The sequence below is a fragment of the Spinacia oleracea genome, chromosome 6 (genome assembly GCF_020520425.1).
Source record: "Spinacia oleracea cultivar Varoflay chromosome 6, BTI_SOV_V1, whole genome shotgun sequence".
NCBI lineage: Eukaryota > Viridiplantae > Streptophyta > Magnoliopsida > Caryophyllales > Amaranthaceae > Spinacia > Spinacia oleracea.
Genome location: NC_079492.1, coordinates 34,722,690 through 34,743,319, shown reverse-complemented (window position 1 = coordinate 34,743,319; position 20,630 = coordinate 34,722,690). Strand labels below are relative to the sequence as shown.

Genomic DNA, 20,630 nt, shown 5'->3' with positions numbered 1-20,630 from the left:
TGTTGCATAGGTTTAGTTATCATGCTTTGCCAATCTTAATATCCTTTTCATCGAATGTTCTTCGAGATATGATGATAAGATCTTTTCGAGTTTGTTTATTATGTGATCTAGTCTTTCTTACTACGATGGTGGTTTTACTCATTTTGCAATGAAGAACCATCAAGTTAGCAGACGTTTTTCTTGCTTCAAGAGTGGTTCTACGCATTTTTCAATGAAGAACCATCAAGCCAGCAGATAGGTGATCTACCCAAGTTCAGTGAAGAACTTTAAACAACCCTGTTTTATTGCTTCTTAGGCAATAATTACTTTTACTTCAACTGTATAGGTTGCTAGTGATGCTTTGTTTGGATTTACCTATCCAGGCAGTTCATAGATATGTGGAAGATTCTCCAACTATATCTTAGAACATAGAAATTATTATTTTAATTTCCCACGCAACAACTCATGGTCTCCAACCCATGTTGCCATTTCAAAACACGATGCTCTATAGCTCGTCCTTATCAATGGTTAACTCCAAAGGGTCTTGCTTGATCCTTTGCCAGTGTTTATGCGTGTAGCATCAATATTTAGCATATCTTTATTTCCTTGAATCAAGAACTATTCCTATGTACCTTTTCAAGTACCATAAGTATTCTTGATCTCAATCTAGTTGATCTTTACTTAGATCAGTAGAGATTGGTATATGTTCGTCATGGCTAAAGTCATACGATACGTTTTTGGCGATCCTCATATTATATCATACATGATAAATTCTTTTGCAGAATAATTCCCAATTGAATTCTATTCATGTAACTTTAGCTTATCTAGTTTCAGTAGATACTAAATTCAGCTAAATTCTTTGACATATAATATAGGTTAAGAATCTTATTTAGATCCTTTGATGTTTAACTTAGTAAATGCTTATACATAGTTCAAACATCCTTTACTTAAATTTATTCACATGGGTCGAATATCTCCAATGGAGACTTTCGTGTTTGATTTAGTAAATGCCATTACTTAATCCAAAACAATATCATAAGATCTTTGTAAATAGATCTTAATACCCAGTATGTACTAAGTTTCGCCATGGTCCATCATTGATGAATAATTTCAAATCTAAGTCATTAGCATTTGAATGTTGTTTCACAATAGAGAGATATGTGTGTAATACACATAGGACCAATTAAGTTTTAAGTACTCCCACTAAACTTCTTATATATCTATAAGAATCATGTATATTTTATGAAACTAAAATGCTTATTAGCTTCACTTAAAATACAATTCCAATTCCCAATTGCTTGCTTAAATCTGTACTTAGATTTTATAAGCTAGCTTTCTCTTTCAAGCATTTATTTGGATCCACAAATCCTATGATATACCATGTACATAGTTTTCTTCCAACATTTGATTGAGGAATACGTTTTGTCATCCAATTGCCATATGTACCAATATGCAATCATTGCTTGAATTATAGACTTAAGCATTATGATTTTGCATGAGGTTTCAACACAATCCATGCCATGAATTTGCTTGTAACCTTTAGCAACTAATCTAGCTTTGTGTGTGAACACAATTCCATGTTTGATGGTTTTTATCCTTAAAACAAACTTGCAACCAATAGGTGTGAAACTATTCTTGCAAATCAACAAAATTTCAATTTTGTCATCAAAACATTGAGTATGTTTTATGGCCTCTAACCATTTAAAACATTTGAGTCTATATATGGCCTCTAACCATTTTAGGGAATCTGGGTTTCGTCATAGCTTTCTTACAAGTCACAAACTCATTAATCTACATGATAATAGTTTGACTGCAAGTTGTAGGTTTCTTCACTATCTAATGGAAGAATCGCATAGCTTCAATGACCTGAACTCCATGTTTCTTCACTATCCAATAGAAGAATCTCATAGTTCCAGTGACTTGAACTCTATGCCTACTAGGGTATAGAACATCAAACAATAGAATATCAATAGCCACTTGAAAGTCCTTTGAATATTCTGTTCTCCTTGAAGCACTTGTAAAGTCTTCTAAGAGATGTCTATTCTTTAAAGCCACTTCTAAAGTCCTTAAAGAATAAGTTCGGATTTTCTGAAGCACTTCGAAAAAGCCTCCGGAATGTCCGTTTATGTTTGTTGTTCGCCTCGAAGACTTTCGAGGTCTATTTTCTCCCACTTGTCATTTTGGAAACGAATCTCCAAAAGGACATTATTTCGAGCAAACAAACATTATGTTCTCAAAAATTCATGGTAGAAACAATACCCTTGTGTTTCATTTGAATAAATCATAATGAAACATATATCTATACTTGAGCCTTAGTTTGTCGAATGACAAACACTAAGCTCACACTGAGTTTTGCAACTCTTTAGATATATTTTATGAAAAGTTATTTTGAAATTACTTTTCAATAGCTTTGACGAATTTGGTTTAGTTTGGTGGTAGTTGAGCATTTTGTTTTAGAAATTATAGGAAAAGTCTTTATGATCCATCATTGATTGAATCAAGTACTAATTGACTTCGATTATTCCAACTAAGATATGCCATATCTTATGGACCTAGATTGTGAAATTACAACACACAATCATTGATGATCATATTTGGTCTCAAGTAATCATCAACATGATCTAACCTAGATCTTTATGATTTCTTGCCAAGTGGATTTTATACTTCTGAATCTTTGAACTAGCCAAACAGATTCAACTTATATCACATTTGAGTAAATAAACCTATATTCACTCAAATCCATGTGAAATAATAAAGTCATAAAATCTTTCTTTAGCTTTGAACTCTATTGTCTAGGAGTTCTAACAATAGTTCATATCTTTTGTTACTTTCAATAAGTAAGACTAGTCGTCTTAAATTGATCTAGAAATCAATGAACTTTCAAAAGTCTATAAAAATAGAGCTTTTGAATGTTAACTTGTTGATATGGTCTAAGCAACAATGCCAAAGATTAGTGGAACTCAAATCAAGGGGTTGATTTGAACCTAGTAAAGTTCTTTAAAGAGTTGTTTGTTTTAATCAAGCATATTGACTCAACCTGTAATTGACCATTTCATTCAAATAAACAAACAAACATTGTTTTTGTTTTTCTTGAATGTGAGTCTTTCTGTGTTTGAAAACAGAAATTTAGGTATGTTGATTATGGAACAAAATAGCCATTAAGTTCCAGCCTTTGAAAGGACTTAAAACAAACTAGATGACCCTACAACTAATGTAGCATTGCCATGCTTCATTTCCCACTTGTAGGTCATTAGTGTATCCTAGCTTCCATTGTTTGAGTTATTACCGAAGTAAGAACCTCAAGCGGTATATGATACCAAGGAAGTTTGATTGCTAGGTCACTTCTCTTTAAACATAAACTTATAGGTAGAAACGGAATCGTAAATTCCTTTCATTCGTTCCTCGTTTTCCTATTTCTTGTACCCTTTCTTATAGTCTTAAGAATTGATTTCTTTAGTGTTGACTTTTATACTTTGTTAGACATGTCCAATGTCACCAACAAGGTTTTTACCATTTTAATTTATGTTGAATATTTTGCTTCAACTAGATGATCTTTCCAGAAGCTTCTAAAGCTCTCTAAGCATCGATTTATTCGAATGTCTAGGGACTAGACTCATTCGAGAATTAAATTGACAAAGATATTAGGTTGTTAACCATTGGTAAAGCTGAGCGTTTTAAGCTCAATGCTTTATGATCTCAAAACTACATTGTATTTTGAATTCACAAGCACCAATTGGTTTGCCATTCGATTTTGATGTTCGAAAACAACCATAAAAGTCGCTATAAGAAACGTACATTTTAAATTGCTCACTTTCTCTCATTTCCGTGAATCGTTCTTGGATTCACTACCAATCGAGGAAATTTACTGTTACCTTTCTAAAAGGATTTATTGCAGTGCAAGATATTTAATTTAAAACATACATTGAAGCATGCAAAGTCTAAACATTTATCATGAATAATAACTTGAAAATGAAAGCAATCATGCAATTTAAACAAGTCATTAGCATTTTATTCGAATTATGTGTTCCGGCAGGTGTGAATAAAATGATTCCAAGACCCTAAAACCATTGAAGAATTAAGCACAGTTTGTCGACTCAATTCTAAAACATTTTAGGTAAGCAAAAGCCTTTTTGCTAATAGTCTAGAAACTACTCTTGGTTGATAGGTACATCTAAGAACTTATTAGGTAAACCTATCGATTTTTCCACGACATAAAAGGACTCCTTACTTATATCGTTGAGTTTCACCAAAACTAACATGTACTCACAATTATTTGTGTACCTTGCCCCTTTAGGACCAATAAGTAACACCTCGCTGAGCGAAAACTATTACTAGATTGATGTAAAGGATATCCAAGCAAGTGAATATTTTGGCATGGCACCTTTTAACTCAATTTTTAAGTTTGGAACTTAAGGCTCTTACTATGTTGGTTAGATTTTAAGTGAACTAAAATCCTTAATCATGCAACATAATCAAGCCACAATCTCATGCATAATTAAGACATATTTAAAGCAATAAATAACTTAAAGCATGCATAAGATAAATGTGATCTAGTATGGCCCGACTTCATCTTGAAGCATTGACTTCAAAGTCCGTCTTGAAAATCTCCGTGGGAGGCACCATTTTCTTCAAATAGGATAAGCTATAATTAAAACTAATTACAACTATTTGATGGTACGCAGACCATATTTGAATTGAAAAACGACTTTGGTACTTTAGACCAATTACATTCAAATTAATGGTACACAGACCATATTTTCTATCCTATTTGGGCCATACTAGTCACTTCATAACCTGCAAAACAGTACATATACAATATATACCATTCACCCATTCATTATCATGAATGGCCCACATAGCTGGTTAGTATAACACATTATGCATCACGTAAACATTTGCAGCAATTAATCAAGGGCACCAATAATCTACCAATTATTCAGTCCTTATTAATTCTAATCAAGTTGTTTTAACCTTAAGGATTTGTAAACCTAATCAAGAGTTTACGACTAAAAGGGCTCCCACTTAAACCAATAAATTCATATGCTTTACTAATTTTAAACATAAAAATGTATTTCAAGTCTAACCGGAAACATACAAATTTAATTAAAATTTAAAGCCCATATAAATTTATAATTGAATCCAAAATTTTAATTTGATTTCAGTCGTATTTAAATTAATTCATGATTTTAATTTTAGTAAAATAATTAGAATAAATAAAATTTATTATAATTACAATATTCAAAATTAAAATCCAAGAAAATAATTTAAATTATTAATTTTAAAATTATTTAAAATTACGTAAACTGAAAATTTCAAACTAAACATTCAAAAAGATCTAATCGTAATGCAAACACCCTACGCATCGCACGCCCATGGGCCACACGCACACAGCCATCGCTGGCCATGTGCGCGCAGCCCATGCGCTCGTCGCATAGCTGCTGCATCTTCCCATCGCAAGTCATCGCACAAGTGGTGCTCGCTGCGCGCGCGCCAGCGCTCGATGCACGCGAGCCATCGCTCGCTGTGCGCGCTCGCCAGCGCTTGCTGCGCGCGCTCCAGCGCTCGATGCACGCGAGCCATCGCTCGCTGTGCGCGATCGACGCTGGGCGCAGCGCTCGTGGCACGCGAGCTTGCGCTCGCTGCGCGCGAGGCTACGCGCGCTTGCGCGAGGCAGTGCGCGTTGTGGCGCAGCTCGCTTGCTGCCCACACGCGACTGCCGTGCCTTGCCTTCGCCCATGCCCATTCGTCCATAGCTCGTGGCCCACGACACAAGGCAGGGCTGCTGCCTTGTGCTCGTGCACCTTGCCCTTGCTCATTGCATTCGTGCCGCATGGGCGACGAGCTCCCTTGCTCGTCGTCGCATGCCCGCACTATACAACACCCCTTAAGGGTAACACGAAGCGTCCATTGCTTTGTGCGTGCAAGTTATATGAACGAATCGCATAAAAAATTTAAAATTTATATTTAAAATTAATGACAAATTAATAAATAATATTAATTTCATAATTTTAGGGCGAAAAATCGAAAATTTATTATTCAATTGATTTCCGATTATCATGGATTCAAGCCTAGGTCATAAAAATTCAAAATTTATCATAAATTTACAATTTTTATGGTGGTTTTTAATCATAGGTTTCTAATTAAATTATAATTAATTATGAAAATCAAATTAATTCTAAATTATTCTAATTTTCAACTAATTAATCATAATTACAAATTAGATTGCATAATTAACAAGGCTAGGCATTCAAACTTGTTAAACATATACAGTAGGTCAATCAAAAATTCAAGATTTATCAACAAGAATCGCAAATATTTAATTTAACATCTTAAATTTACGAAATTTTGCATTCGAAAAACTAAAACCTTCGAAAAGTCATAGTTAAGCTTCGAATTTGAGAATTCTGGGTTCGGCTGAAAAATTTTGTCAAAATTTTAGAATGCCTTTTACATGCGGAATTGACACAAAAATCACTCGATTTGGATGAGTAACGAAGAAACTGCCGAAAAACTGCGTACGTATAATTAAATAAACGCAATTTGCAATTAATTAACAATTACGAAAATTAATCACCCCTTTTAATTCTTGCAAATTTGTAATATTTAACCATGTTCATGCAATTTAGATTATGAAAATAATAAGAGGCTCTGATACCACTGTTAGGTTATGATACATATGACAATTCATAAATCATGCGGAAAAACCATTTAGCCAGGAATACATATTATTTACACATAATCATATAGCATAATTTAGATGCATACTCTTTGTTGCGTGCCTTCCCTAGCTGCGCCCGAACCGAACAAGAACAAGTCTTTAGGACTCCAAGTGTCGTCCCTCCGTAGATAGTCCACAGCACGTCCGGATCCGCCTTAAGATTGACCAACTAGAATCGCCCTTAAGGTACTAAAGATTTTCGGCACTTTTAGTCAAGGAATGTGTCTGAACTTTCTCTCAAAAACTCACTTTGAATACTTGAATAATCTATGAAAATATGTGACCCTAGGCACCTATTTATAGAGTTATGGAAAGGGTTTTGGAATCCTATTAGGATACTAATTTATTTAATTATAACCCTACTAGGACTCTAATTAAATAATCATTATCTAATAGTTTTAGGATTTAATCACACTTCGAATCCCGATTGCTTCAGGATTCCCGCACAAGCATTGCACGAGCACCGTACACCCGCGCAAGCCTTGCGGCCCACGCTAGGCGCACAGCGCTCGGCCCACTGCTGTGCTCTCGCGCGCGCGCCCAAGGCCTTGGGTGGGCCTGGCCTTGCGCTGGGCCTGGTCGAGGCTTGGCGTGCGATGGTGCGCGTTGGCTCGCTGGGCGACGGCCTGGCTTCGTGCTGGGCCTTCGTCTAGCGGGCCTCGTCCGATGCTAATTCGTACGATACGCTTCCGATTAAATTCCCGATTCCGGAATTCATTTCCGATACGAACAATATTTAATATTTCCGATTCCGGAATCAATTTCCGTTTCGAACAAATATTTAATATTTCCGTTTCCGGAATTATTTTCCGATTCCGATAATATTTCCGATTCTGACAATATTTCCGTTTCCGGCAATATTTCCGATTCTGGCAATATTTCCATTTCCGATAATATTTTCCGATACGTACCATGTTTCCGTTTCCGGCAACATCTACGACTTGGATAATATTTATATTTCCGATACGATCCATATTTCCGTTTCCGGCAATATCATCGTTTCCGGAGTATTCATTTCTTGCCTGTGACGATCTCAGCTCCCACTGAAACCAAGATCCGTCGATTTCGAATATCCATAGATGGAGTATTTAATGCCATTAAATACTTGATCCGTTTACGTACTATTTGTGTGACCCTACGGGTTCAGTCAAGAGTAAGCTGTGGATTAATATCATTAATTCCACTTGAACTGAAGCGGCCTCTAGCTAGGCATTCAGCTCACTTGATCTCACTGAATTATTAACTTGTTAATTAATACTGAACCGCATTTATTAGACTTAACATTGAATGCATACTTGGACCAAGGGCATTATTTCCTTCAGATAGAACATGTAAGGGAATGTTGTTGCATCATATGTCGAATGCTTTGCTTGATATTTATATGGGCTATAATCATGCTAGGGATATTTGGGATGGTTTAGAGAAAAAGTATGGAACTGATGATGCTGGTACTAAACGTTTTTGTGTTAGTAAATGGTTAGGCTTTCAAGTTGAGGATGATAAACCTATTATTGATCAGATTCATGCATATGAGAATATTTGCATTGCTATGGCTGCTGAGGGTTTGAACATTTGTGATATCACTCTTGCTATTGTTTTAATTGAAAAACTTCCACCTTCATGGAAAGATTTTAGAAACCAGTTAATGCATAAGAAGAAAGACATCACCCTAGAGGAACTCGTAGGTCACCTAAAAATTGAGGAGGCGAACCGTATTAAGGATAAGGGTCAATCTATATTTTCTGGTTCTGCTAAAGCTAATCTGGTTGAACCTAAGGGCAATTTCTATTCTGATAAGTTTAAGGGGAAGGGCAGTCAGTTCAAGCCTCAAGGGAAAATCCAGAAATATAAGTTTAAGGGTAATTGTTTTGAATGTGGGAAGGCTGGTCACAAGTCCAGGGATTGCAGGGTCAAGAAGAAGCCAGATCAGAATCAAGCTCACCTTGTTGAAGCAGTTGCTGATCCTAACAATTTTATTGCTGTTGTTTCAGAAGCTAACTTGACAGGTGATGTTGCTGAATGGATCGTTGATACAGGAGCAACCAGGCACATTTGCACCAACAAAGAAATGTTCACCTCCTATGACAAAACTGATGGTGAAAATGTATTCATGGGTAACTCTGCTTCCGCAACTGTCCAAGGCAAAGGGAAGATCGTTCTCACTCTCACTTCTGGAAAAACACTCACTTTAACTAATGTTTTACATGGTCCAGAAATGCGTAGGAACTTAATTTCTGGTAGTTTACTTATGAAAGTTGGTTTGAAATTGTCCTTTGATTCTGATAGACTACTTATTACTCACAATGGGGAATTTGTGGGAAAGGGCTTTTGTAATGGGGGGTTGTTTACTCTTGATGTTTCCATTGAAATTATGAATAAGAAAGCTAGTACTTCTTCTGCTTATATTGCTGAGTCTATTGATTTATGGCATGCTAGATTGGGTCATGTTAATACTGCTTCAATTAAAAGACTTAAACAAATGAACATGATTCCAAGCTTTTCTAAAACTGATTTTGCAAAATGTGAAGTATGTGTTGAAGCAAAATTTGCAAAGAAACCCTTTAAATCAATAGATAGATAGACAGAAGTACTAGAACTTGTTCATAGTGACTTGGGGGATTTTAAAAACTATGAAAGCAGGGGTGGTAAAAGATATTACATTACTTTTGTTTATGACTGCTCTAGATTCACCATGGTTTATCTTCTCAGGTCTAAGGATGAGGCCGAGGAGATGTTCCTCAAGTACAAGGCTGAAGTTGAAAACCATCTAGACAGGAAAATCAAGAGACTTAGGAGTGATAGGGGGTGAGTTTGACCCTAACACCCTTAAGGCGTTTTGTGAACAGAATGGTATAGTTCACGAAAAAACAGCTCCTTACACACCCGAACAAAACGGGATTGCTAAAAGGAAAAATAGAACTTGAAAAAACTATGATGAATTCAATGCTTATTAGTTCCGGGCTTCCTGATAATATGTGGGGGGAAGCTATTCTTTCTGCTTGTCATGTTTTGAACAGGGTGCCTCATAAGAAACTGGACAAGACCCCATATGAGCTATGGAAAGGTCGAGCACCAAGCCTGAAATACTTGAAAGTGTGGGGGTGCTTAGCAAAGGTTGCCTTACCTAGTTTCAAAAGGGACAAGATTGGTCCCAAAACGGTTGATTCTATCTTTATTGGTTATGCTTATCAAAGTTCTGCTTATCGCTTTCTAGTTAAGGGTGCTAACAACTCCTATGCAAGTGGTAACATTATTGAAGCAAGAGATGCTGAGTTTTTTGAAAACACTTTTCCTTTGAAAATCTCTTGCATTAATGATGTACCATCTTCTAGCACTTCTAATGTTTTACCCATTGCTCCTTCTTCCACTACTAATAATGAGTCTGATTTAGAGCCAAGGAGAAGCAAAAGGGCAAGAAAGGAAACAACTTTTGGTGATGATTTTGTTACTACTTTCCTAACTGGACCTTTCTTGATTACTGATGATTTTGTGTATGTATTTATTCTAGAAGACGACCCTAGAACCTATAAAGAGGCAATGAGGTCAGTTGATGCAGTTTTCTGGAAAGAGGCCATTGATAGCGAGCTTCAGTCAATCCTAAGTAATAATACTTGGGAATTGGTTGATCTGCCTAGAGGTTGTAAACCCATCACCTGTAAGTGGATTTTTAGGAAAAAGTTGAAATCATGTGGATCCATTGACAAGTATAAGGTCAGGATTGTGGTAAGGGGTTTTACTCAAAAACATGGCATTGATTATTTTGATACATACTATCCTGTAACTAAAATTGCAACCATTAGAACCTTAATTGCTCTTGCATGCATTCATGATCTTGTTGTGCATCAAATGGATGTGAAAACTGCATTTTTGAATGGTGATTTAGATGAAGAGATTTATATGGTTCAACCTGAAGGTTTTGTTGTTCCAGGTCAAGAAAACAAAGTTTGTAAACTGGTCAAGTCATTGTATGGGATTAAGCAAGCGCCTAAGCAATGGCATGACAAGTTTGACAAGACAATGACTAGTAATGGCTATCATGTAAATGAAGGTGATTCTTGCGTTTATTATAAACATGATTCTTCTGGTTGTGTGATTATTTGTCTTTATGTGGATGATATGCTAATTTTTGGTACTGATTTGGATCGAGTGAATGAAACAAAAGAATTTTTGAGTTTAAAATTTGAAATGAAAGATATGGGTGAGGCAGATGTGATTTTGGGAGTGAAAATTATTAGAACTCCAAATGACATCTGTCTCAGCCAAGCTCACTATGTTGAAAAGATTCTTAAAAAGTTTGATTCATTTGATGTCGATCCAATCAAGACCCCTTATGATATAATCATTTATTTAAAGAAAAACAAAGGTGATCATGTTTGTAAATCTGAGTATGCTAAAATTATTGGTAGTGTTATGTTTCTCATGAACTATACTAGACCTGACATTGCCTATTCTGTAAGTAGATTGAGCAGGTACACTCATAACCCAAGCAATGAGCATTGGGGGTGCTTTAAGGCGATTGCTTAGGTACCTAAGGGGTACCATGGATTGGGGATTGCACTACTCCAAGTTTCCAGGAGCATTGGAGGGTTATTGTGATGCCAACTGGGTATTCGGAAATGATGAAGTCAACTCCACTAGTGGTTATATCTTCACCCTAGGGGGTGGAGCTGTTTCTTGGAAATCCTGTAAGCAATCTTGTATTGCTATGTCTATTATGGAATCTGAGTTTATTGCTCTTGAATTGGCAGATATTCCACTGTGGGGGAAGCCAGCTCCCTCAGTTGCACTTCATTGTGATTCACAATCTGCTATTGCCGTGGCAAACAACCAAGCCTACAATGGGAAGAAAAGACACATTCGTTTGAGGCACAAGGATGTCAAAGAATTGTTGTCAAGTGGAGTGATATCACTGGACTATGTCAAGTCCGAAAAGAACATCGCGGATCCGTTAACGAAAGGCCTATGTAAGAAACTAGTTTTGGAAACGTCGGAGGGGATGGGCTTGAGGCCCATTGGATGAATTGTAAGGTAATGAACTCCTACTCACTATGAGTTCAAAGGGGAACATTATGTAATAATTCAGAAGCACACATTTTATTTTTTGTCCATCCCTTAGATGTTTATGATGTGCTTGCTATTATTGAACGAGGTTGAGCATACGGCTCTTAATGAACCCATATCCATATTATTGGTGGTGTGATGTAGCTCACACTTGATGGGATTCACCTACTTAGGTGTGGAAGTGAGGCCACTTCCTATGAGAATTGCATGGGCTATTCTCTAGAGCACCTATGAGCATCCAGGGTTTTGGACGTATGGCCAGTATAATGCGTCACTTTTATTGGTGGAGATTCAGAATATCATACATGTTCAATTGTGTGCTTTGAGTAATGAGTTTCTAACCTCCTATTAAGTTCAAAACGAAAGTCACTTGGTAGGAAAGAGATTCTAGCTTGAATGTCACTAAGTGTTAATTCAAGTCGCAAGACATTGACACCTATTCAATTGTTTGTTTTGCCCAGAAATTCAATTCCTTTTTTTCTTTTTTTTTCTTCTCATCTTCGGACCTGTGGGGGATTGTTGGAAATCCTAGTGAGAATACAAAAGAAAATGAGTGGGAAGTGGGAAAATGTGGGAATATGAAAAGTCCCACATGGGAAAAACACAAATCATATGTTTATATTTGGGGACTTGAGGGAATCATTTGTTAAGAAAGCATGTGAGTGGCATGGGTGGACAGACAACACACACGCGCACGCGCGGGCCGGGCCGTGGGCCGTGGGCCTTGGGCCTTGGTACTTGGTACTTGGTACTTGGTACTTGGTAAGTGGTGGGATTAATTATTTTCTAACGGTCAGAAATAATTAGTCAAACCACTAATTCCGTAACTGCCCCATTAACTCCACTTAATAGCCGTTTTAACTGCCCACTAATCCCGTAACCTCCCACTACTAGCCGTTTATGGGTGTTGCAGCTTCCCTATAAATGACTCTCTACAGTTTCTCTCAAAACACAATCAGAAAGCATTCTCTTCTACTGTTCTCTCTCAAATTCTAAACACTCTTCTTATATTTTCTAGGCAAATATTCTGGTCTCCAACCGAGGCTTGTGAGTGCACACAATCCTTGGTGTCGTGTAAACCCTGGAGGGCAACCACAAGAGTTCTACTGCATCGGAGGTAGCGCGGAATTGTCTTTTAGAGCAGTGGTCCGGCCACGACGCGACAAATAGTTCAGTTCGTATTACGCAATATCCAGTTAAGTCGTTCCAATTACTTATTTAGCTAACATTAACTCCATAATCGTGGTCATGGAGATTTGAGACCTCACTTTTCACTTTTTCGGTCGGAACTCTCTTAATTTTATAGCCAAAGTTAATTCAAAAGGTCTTGGGTGCAACAGGTGCACATTAATACTCTCACACGTGCGAATTAATGAGCCTGCGAAAGAAAAGTCTCGCAAAACAACGCAATTTAGAAGGTGGACCATGGCGCACATAAAACATGGTGCATCTTAAGAACACTAGTATATAATTGAAAGAACATCTGGTTACGAGAAAAGAACATGATTTTTTTTATTTAGGTTTTTAATAAATAGTAAAATAATATATTATTTTTATAACAAAAAAGTGAAATATTATATTGCATGTTCTTTTTCCGTAGTGTCATGTTCTTTTGCTTATGCACGTATGTTCTTTTGGTGCACCATGCTCTATGTGCACCACGGTCCATAGTCCACAGATTGCGCAAACAAGAAAAGACAAGAAAAAAAATCGCAGAAAGAGGAGAGAAGGAAAAAAAACGCAGAAAGAGGAGAGAGAAAGAACATACACCAAAGAAATCGAAATTGAAATGTAGAAAGAGGGGAGAGAAACAACCTAGACAAGAGAAATCGAAATTGTGAAATCGTGAGAGATCGAAATCTCTGAAATCGCAAGAGATCAAAATTGTGAGAGATCGAAATCTAATGGAAGAACTAATTCGAAGTGTGATTCAATCAACTCAAAGAATTCAAGCTCCGGTTGAACCTGATATTCAAGATGCAACAATGGAGGACGTTCCCAACAATTGCATAGAAAATAATGCTTTGCGGAGGAACGTGAAGAAGAAGAGTCAAATAACAAAATCGAAGCTGAAGAACAACAAATTATTTCTGATTATGAAGGTATGAATAATTATGCGTTGGAAAAATTAATTATACGTTCGAAGTTAAAGTTATAGTTATGAATGGAAAACTTAGAGATATTCCTGTAAAAGTTATGTAAATGTGTTGGATTGGCTGTAATATTGGTGTTTGAAAAAGTTACAGATGTCAAAGTTAAAGTTGAGATTTTCAGAGTAAAAGTTAAGTATGTGAAATGTAAAGTTTAGAATATTTGCTTAGATTTTTAACATGATTTTATTAGAGAATTTACAGTTGTGGTTTTATACGTAAAAGTTATAGTTTGATGCATAAAAGTTAGCCTTGTTTTAATAGAGATAAGGCTTGTTTTAGTAAAAGTTATAGTTTTATGCGTAAAAGTTAGACTTATTTTAGTAAAAGTTAGCCTTATTTTAGTAAAAGTTATAGTTTTATGCGTAGAAGTTATACTTGTTTTAGTAAAAGTTGGCCTTGTTTTAGTAAAAGATATAGTTTCATGCGTAAAAGTTGTGGTTTTATGCGTAAAATTTAGCCTTGTTTTAATAGAGATAAGTCTTGTTTTAGTAAAAGTTATAGTTTTATGCGTTAGCCTTGTTTTAGTAAAAGTTAGCCTTGTTTTAGTAAAAGTTATAGTTATATGCATAGAAGTTAGACTTGCTTTAGTAAAAGTTGGCCTTGTTTTAGTAAAAGTTATAGTATTATGCGTAAAAGTTAGGGTTTTATGATTAAAATTTCTGCTGATTTTTAATAATTGCAATAACAGAACCTGATCAAGATATTGTTGGAACGCTGATGGGTTATGCAGAAACAGTGGAGGAACTTCTAGGTTTCTACGAAAAACATGCTAGTGCAGTTGGATTTTCCATAAGGAAAGGAAACACGAGATTCAAAGTTGGGACAATAATCGTGCTTGAAAAGACATTTCTTTGTTCAGCAGTAGGAGTAACAAACAATGGAAAGAACAAAAAGAAAAAAGTGCATACAGTTGTTCCTGTTGTGCCCAAAAAAGAGAGAAAACCAAGGCAAGTTCCAATCACAAGAACTCGATGTAGGGCATGCTTGAGGGTGAAAATGAGTTCTGAAGGCATATATGCGGTTGTTAATCACGTGATAATTCACAACCATGGCTTAACTAGAAGTCAATGGCACTACTTTCATAGATCTGAAAGGCAAATAACGGAAGAGAAGGGGGAGGCAATTGAAACTATGCAAAAATCTGGTAAAAGTTACATTATGATAGTTAAACTTACATTTTTAGTAGTAAAAATGTTATTCTGTGTAAAAGTTATTGTTTTGATACTCATGCTTGTGTTACTGCAATCACCTTTGAAGATGAAAAAAGTTGGAAATATAAAAGTCACACTCATCTCAGTTAAAGTTAAGCTTCTTAAAGTAAAAGTTAGGTTAGAGATGAATGAAGACAGTATTTAACTTTGACAACAATTTCCTTAACTTTAACCTACATAACTACAACTTTAACACAGAAAACTACAAGGTGTGAAATAAAACAAATTGCCTTACAGACATTTGCTGAAGAAAGGTAAAAATGTAAAAGTTAGACTTTTATCAGTTAAAGTTAAGTTATTAACAATTAAAGTCAGGTTTGAGATGAGGAATTTTGTCTTAACTTTAGAACATTTTCCATTACTTTGACATAAAGAACTAAAACTTTAAAAGAAAAAAAAGTTAAAGTTACCCTTTTTGTACAAAAAGTCAGGCCTGAAGAAGTAAATTTTGAGTAAAGTTAAATAAAACCTTTTGCCTAAAATTTTATTTTATTTACATTCTTTTATGCACAACTGAAAGGTCTGTCATCCACGGCTTCTTTTAACTACATGGCAATTGAAGCTGGAGGTGAAGAAAATTTAGGGCACTTGAAGAAAGACCATCTAAATTACTGCACAAGGTTAAAAATGAAGCAAATAGAAGGAGATGATGCACAAGAAGTAACCGACATAATGTATTTAGAGCTTGAAGGTGACCCAAACTTCTTTTTTAGATTTAGATAGGATGAAAAAGGAAAATTGTGGAGTTTGTTTTGAAGGGACTCTATGATGAGGGAAGACTATGGAATTTTTGGAGATATAGTGGCTTTTGACACAACGTATAGAACAAACAGGTATAACCTAATTTGTGTTCCAATAGTTGGAATAAACAACCACTGGAACAATTGCCTGTTTGGTTGTGCATTCACAGGAGATGAAAAGATTGAGTTGTTTGTGTGGCTTCTACAAACTTTCAAAAAGTCAATGGGGGGAAAAAGTCCAATATCAATCTTTACAGATCAGGATGCAACAATGAACAATGTCATCAGTCAGGTAAAATCCAAGATATATTCTTAAAGTTGTAGTTTTATGTGCTAAAGTTATAATGTAATTACCAAAAGTTAGTTAAACTGGTAAAGACCTTTTCTTAATTTTTATTACAGTGTACTAAGTTTTATATTGATATTGCTAACTATTAACTTGAGGGGAACCTGAAATGTTAAAGTTATGCAGTTTTGAGTACAAAAATTAAAGTTTGCCTTTTTGTATTAAAAGTCAGGATTGATGTAGTAAAATTTAGGAAAACTTGAATAAAACATTTTACTTAAGATTGGGTTGTATATGCAGGTCTTTCCAGATGCAAGACACATATAATGTGTATGGCATTTGCATCAAATTGCTATTATAAGATTTGGGGCATTGAAACGAGATCCAACTTTTAAGAAGACATTCCACTATTTCTTGTATAAGTGTGTCACAATAGTTGAATTTGAAACCAATTGGAGATCAATGCTGCAAGCATATGAGTTGATAGGGGAAGAATGGTTTACAAATGTACGTATACGATTAGAGAGAAAAATGGTGCCCTACCCTAAGTAAAGACTTATTTTCAGCTGGGATTTTGTCTTCACAACGAAGTGAAAGCACTAATTACGCCATCGGATTTAGAGAAAACAGAACAACAAGTTTAACTGATTTCTATAGATTTTTCAAAGGAACAATACATCGTTGGAGAAGTACAGAAAAACAATAAGCTGAATTCTCTTGTAGTAAATCAGTTGCATCATCGGCTTTACCACTATCTGGATTGCTAAAACATGCATCAGAAGTTTACACGTTGTCACTATTCAGAGACTTTGAGGAGGAATTTGGATATTCGATTGCAACAACAAAAAAATTAATTTGGACACAAGGTAAATATCAGAAGTTAAAGTTTCCATTTTTGAAAAAATTATAAAGTTAGTCTTTTTGTTGTAAAAGTTAGGTAAACTGAAATATAAAGTTTCTTAACTTACTTCACCAGGGCTAACTTTTATACATATTTTCCTAACTTTCCATCTTACTGAATATGAGAAGCTAAAGTTAACATTTTAGGGCTAAAAAGTTAAAGTTAGGTTTTTTGTTTTAAAAGTTATGTAACCTGAAAAATTAAGTTTTTTAACTTTAAGTACACCAGGGGTAACTTTTATATTGATTTTCCTTACTTTACAATATACTACTACTAATGCAGGTAATACTCAGTTCTATGTTGTGTCCATCGATGAAGAACCTTGGTCTGCACAGAGAGTAACATACATCCACGAGAGCCAGATAGTATCATGTACGTGTAAAAACTTTGAAGCTTCGGGATGGTTGTGCTACCACTACATTAGGATATTGCACCTTCATTCGGTTAACCGGATTCCAGAACAGTACATAAAAAAGAGGTGGACAAAATCTGCCAAGTCATCGGTTTGGAACAAATTAGAAAATGAAAAGCCGGAAGAGGTCTAGTACACACTTTGGCGCCAAACCATGGCTAGGAAATACTACAACCCTATCTTGAAAAGCCAATCAAATGAGGAGACAAGAACCCTTATGGAGAATGGTTATGCCGCTAGTGTGTCTCTGGTTGATGAACTTCTAGAATCATTAAATCTTTTAAAACTGAAGGTGCTTCAACCACACAAACAAGTGCAATAGCAGCACCTGAAACAAGCACATCACGAGCACCGGAAACAAATACAGCACCAACAGGTAAAAGTTATTGTTTTTTTTAATAAAAGTTAAGTTATTGACAGTTAAAGTTAGGTTGGAGATGAGGGAAGTCTGTCTTAACTTTTGAACAAATTTCATAACTTAAACATACAGAACTACAACTTTAAAACAAAAAACTACAATGTTTGAAATAAAAACAGATTGGAACTCACATTAGCTGAAAAAGGAAAATATGTAAAAGTTAGGGTTTTATAGGTAAAAGTTTGGGTTTTATAAGTAAAAGTTTGGGTTTTATAAGTAAAAGTTAAATGTTTATAGGTACTAATGCAACAACAGCAAGTGCTACAAGTGTACAATAAGCTGCAACAAGTTCTGAACCTGCAACAAACACAGCAACTGAACCTCCTATGGTGCTGGATCCTGCACGTTGCACAACAAAAGGAAGGAACAAAAGACAACGAGGACCGCTTGACAAAAAGAAGAAGGGGAAAACTGCAGCGCCTCCAACAGCTGACTTTGGAACAATAACTCCAAATTTGAGATTATTTTGATTCAATTAATGTTTCTTATCAAAAATAGAATTTATATTTTCATTTGAATCATAATAGTATTTGTGATAAGTTTACTAGACTTGAGAACTTAGTAAAAGTTTTTTTTTTACATTGAAAGTTCAAATATATGCATTAAAATTTAGTGAAGTATGATTTTTACCTCAAGTGTATTTTTTTTTTGATCTGCCTTTTGTGTAAAAATGTAAAAGTTGAGATGTATATACTTAAAGTTGACCTTTATGTAGTAAAAGTTAGGTAAACTAATATTAAAATTTCTTAACTATAACAACAAATGAGCTAACTTTATTGTGATTTTCCTAACTTTTCACATATGGGAAACCTCAAAAGAAAGGTAGCTGTTTTAAGTACAATAAGTTAAAGTTATCGTTTTAATACTAAAAGTCAAGCTTGATGCAGTAAAAGTTGAGTTACATTTGCTTAACTTTTAGCATAAAATTGACAACTTTTAATATATGTTTCCTAACTTCTACTAAAAATCACCAAAAACCCCATGTTACTTAGACTGACTTGGGTACTAGTGTTGGACACGGGTACGTGTCCAAGTGTCTGACCTGGCTAAATTGTGAAAAATTTCCAGGATTTAAGTCGAAAATGAAGTTTTAGAGTGTTTGAACCCATGTCGGAGTGTCGAGGGTACGACACGGATACTTCATGTAAAATGAAGAGTTGGAGTAACATAGACAAAAACCAATATCATACTTAAAGTTGAGATTTTTGTACTTAAAGTTAACCTTTTTGTAATAAAAGTTAGGTAAACTAATATTAAAATTTCTTAACTATAACAACAACAGGGCTAACTTTAATTGTGATATTCCTAACTTTTCACATATGGAAAAACTCAAAATAAAGGTATCTGTTAAAGTTATCGTTTTTATACTAAAAGTCAGGCTTGAGGCAGTAAACGTTGAGTCAAAATTGCTTAACTTTTAGCATAGAATCAAAAAATTTGAATACATGTTTTCTAACTTCTACTGAACATCACCAAAAGCCAATATTATATCCCATACATACACAAAAAAAGGGATTATTGTACTTAAGTTAACCTTTATATAATAAAAGTTACGTAAAATAATATTAATTTTTCAAGCTGTAGGTTTCTTTGTCGTCCGTTTGACAAGAGCAAGTTTCTTCACTGCTAGTTCGTCATTTTGTGGGTCAGATGAAACATTTAATTTCCTCTTCAGATATTTGCTTGAAATAAAAGTCTTCAACGGTACTTTGTCGCCCTCTGCCTCATTGTCATTCTTCTCCAGTTGCTCTTTCTCTTTGTCATTCTTCTCCAGTTGCTCTTTCTCTTTGTCATTCTTCTCTGGTTGCTCATTCTCATTGGCATTCTTCTCAAGTTCCTTCTTTTTAGCAGCTTCTTTCTTCAACTTTTCACCCTTCTTCTGCTCTGCCAATTTTTTCTCCCTCCTTAACAACACATCCGGAAGGACAACTGCTCGTTTGGGATTGAAATCAACAACATTCTTGAGAACTTATGGCCGTTTGTCATTCATGTCTGATAGCACAAGTGTGGCACATATTTCAGCACGCATAACAATCCTTTTGCGGGGCTATATTGTTTGAAAAAAAAGGAATAGCATTATCAGCATCACTTTAAAGTTTCAAAAAAAAATTAAGCTTATTAAAGTTAAGCTAATTGCAGTAAAAGTTAGGAATTTTGACATAAAAGTTATGATTCTAAAAGTTAGGAATTAGGGTAAAAGTTATGATTCTAAAAGTAAAAGTTAGGAATTTTGACATTAAAGTTATGATTCGAAAAAATCTAACCTTTTTCAAATCAGGACAGCTACATTTGATCCCTTCAAATGTCAACATACTTATCATCGTATAAATTCCACAATCAAGGTCAGAACCTTTGGGATTCTTCCAATCAAACTCAACCTCCTCCATGGCGTACGTTCCAATATCACCTTTATGATTATGGCCTTTCTCATCAAGGAAACTACCCAGGAGATCACACTTAAAACAAAATTAAACACATTTAGTGGTTTACAACAGAAAAAAATAAGTTGAACCGGGAATTCAACATTCTTAACTTGACAGGAAGAAATTACCAGAGTTGTTGAAAATTTTTCAAAGTCAATGATTTGAGCTTCATTATACACAAGATTGTCCACGTGTTGCATTGTTTTGTTTCTCAAATTCACCACTTTCCAATCACTAAGAAAAAATCAATCAAAATCAATAGGAAAAAGTGGCGTTCTCGAAAAACAGGAACAAAAACCTACAAAAATATAAACATATTATGAAGTTA

The 20,630-nt window shown here is 35.2% G+C and overlaps 1 protein-coding gene across 1 annotated transcript; it reads left to right on the top strand.

Moving 5' to 3' along the window:
* Window positions 1-15,671: 15,671 nt before the first annotated feature.
* LOC130463063 (protein FAR1-RELATED SEQUENCE 11-like) lies at window positions 15,672-17,594 on the top strand. The gene is made up of 5 exons (XM_056832087.1): window positions 15,672-15,813; window positions 16,033-16,154; window positions 16,265-16,272; window positions 16,872-17,014; window positions 17,332-17,594. Exons 1-5 carry the CDS (start codon window positions 15,672-15,674, stop codon window positions 17,592-17,594), a joined length of 678 nt encoding a protein of 225 aa, XP_056688065.1.
* The last annotated feature ends 3,036 nt before the right edge of the window (window positions 17,595-20,630 follow it).

Excerpts from the sequence above, each read along its gene's own strand:
- LOC130463063 (XM_056832087.1), top strand. The coding sequence starts at position 15,672 with ATGGCAATTGAAGCTGGAGGTGAAGAAAATTTAGGGCACTTGAAGAAA. Across the intron at positions 15,814-16,032 it reads AATGTATTTAGAGCTTGAAG|GAGATGAAAAGATTGAGTTG; the intron begins GTGACCCAAACT and ends GTGCATTCACAG. Across the intron at positions 17,015-17,331 it reads AAAATTAATTTGGACACAAG|GTAATACTCAGTTCTATGTT; the intron begins GTAAATATCAGA and ends CTACTAATGCAG.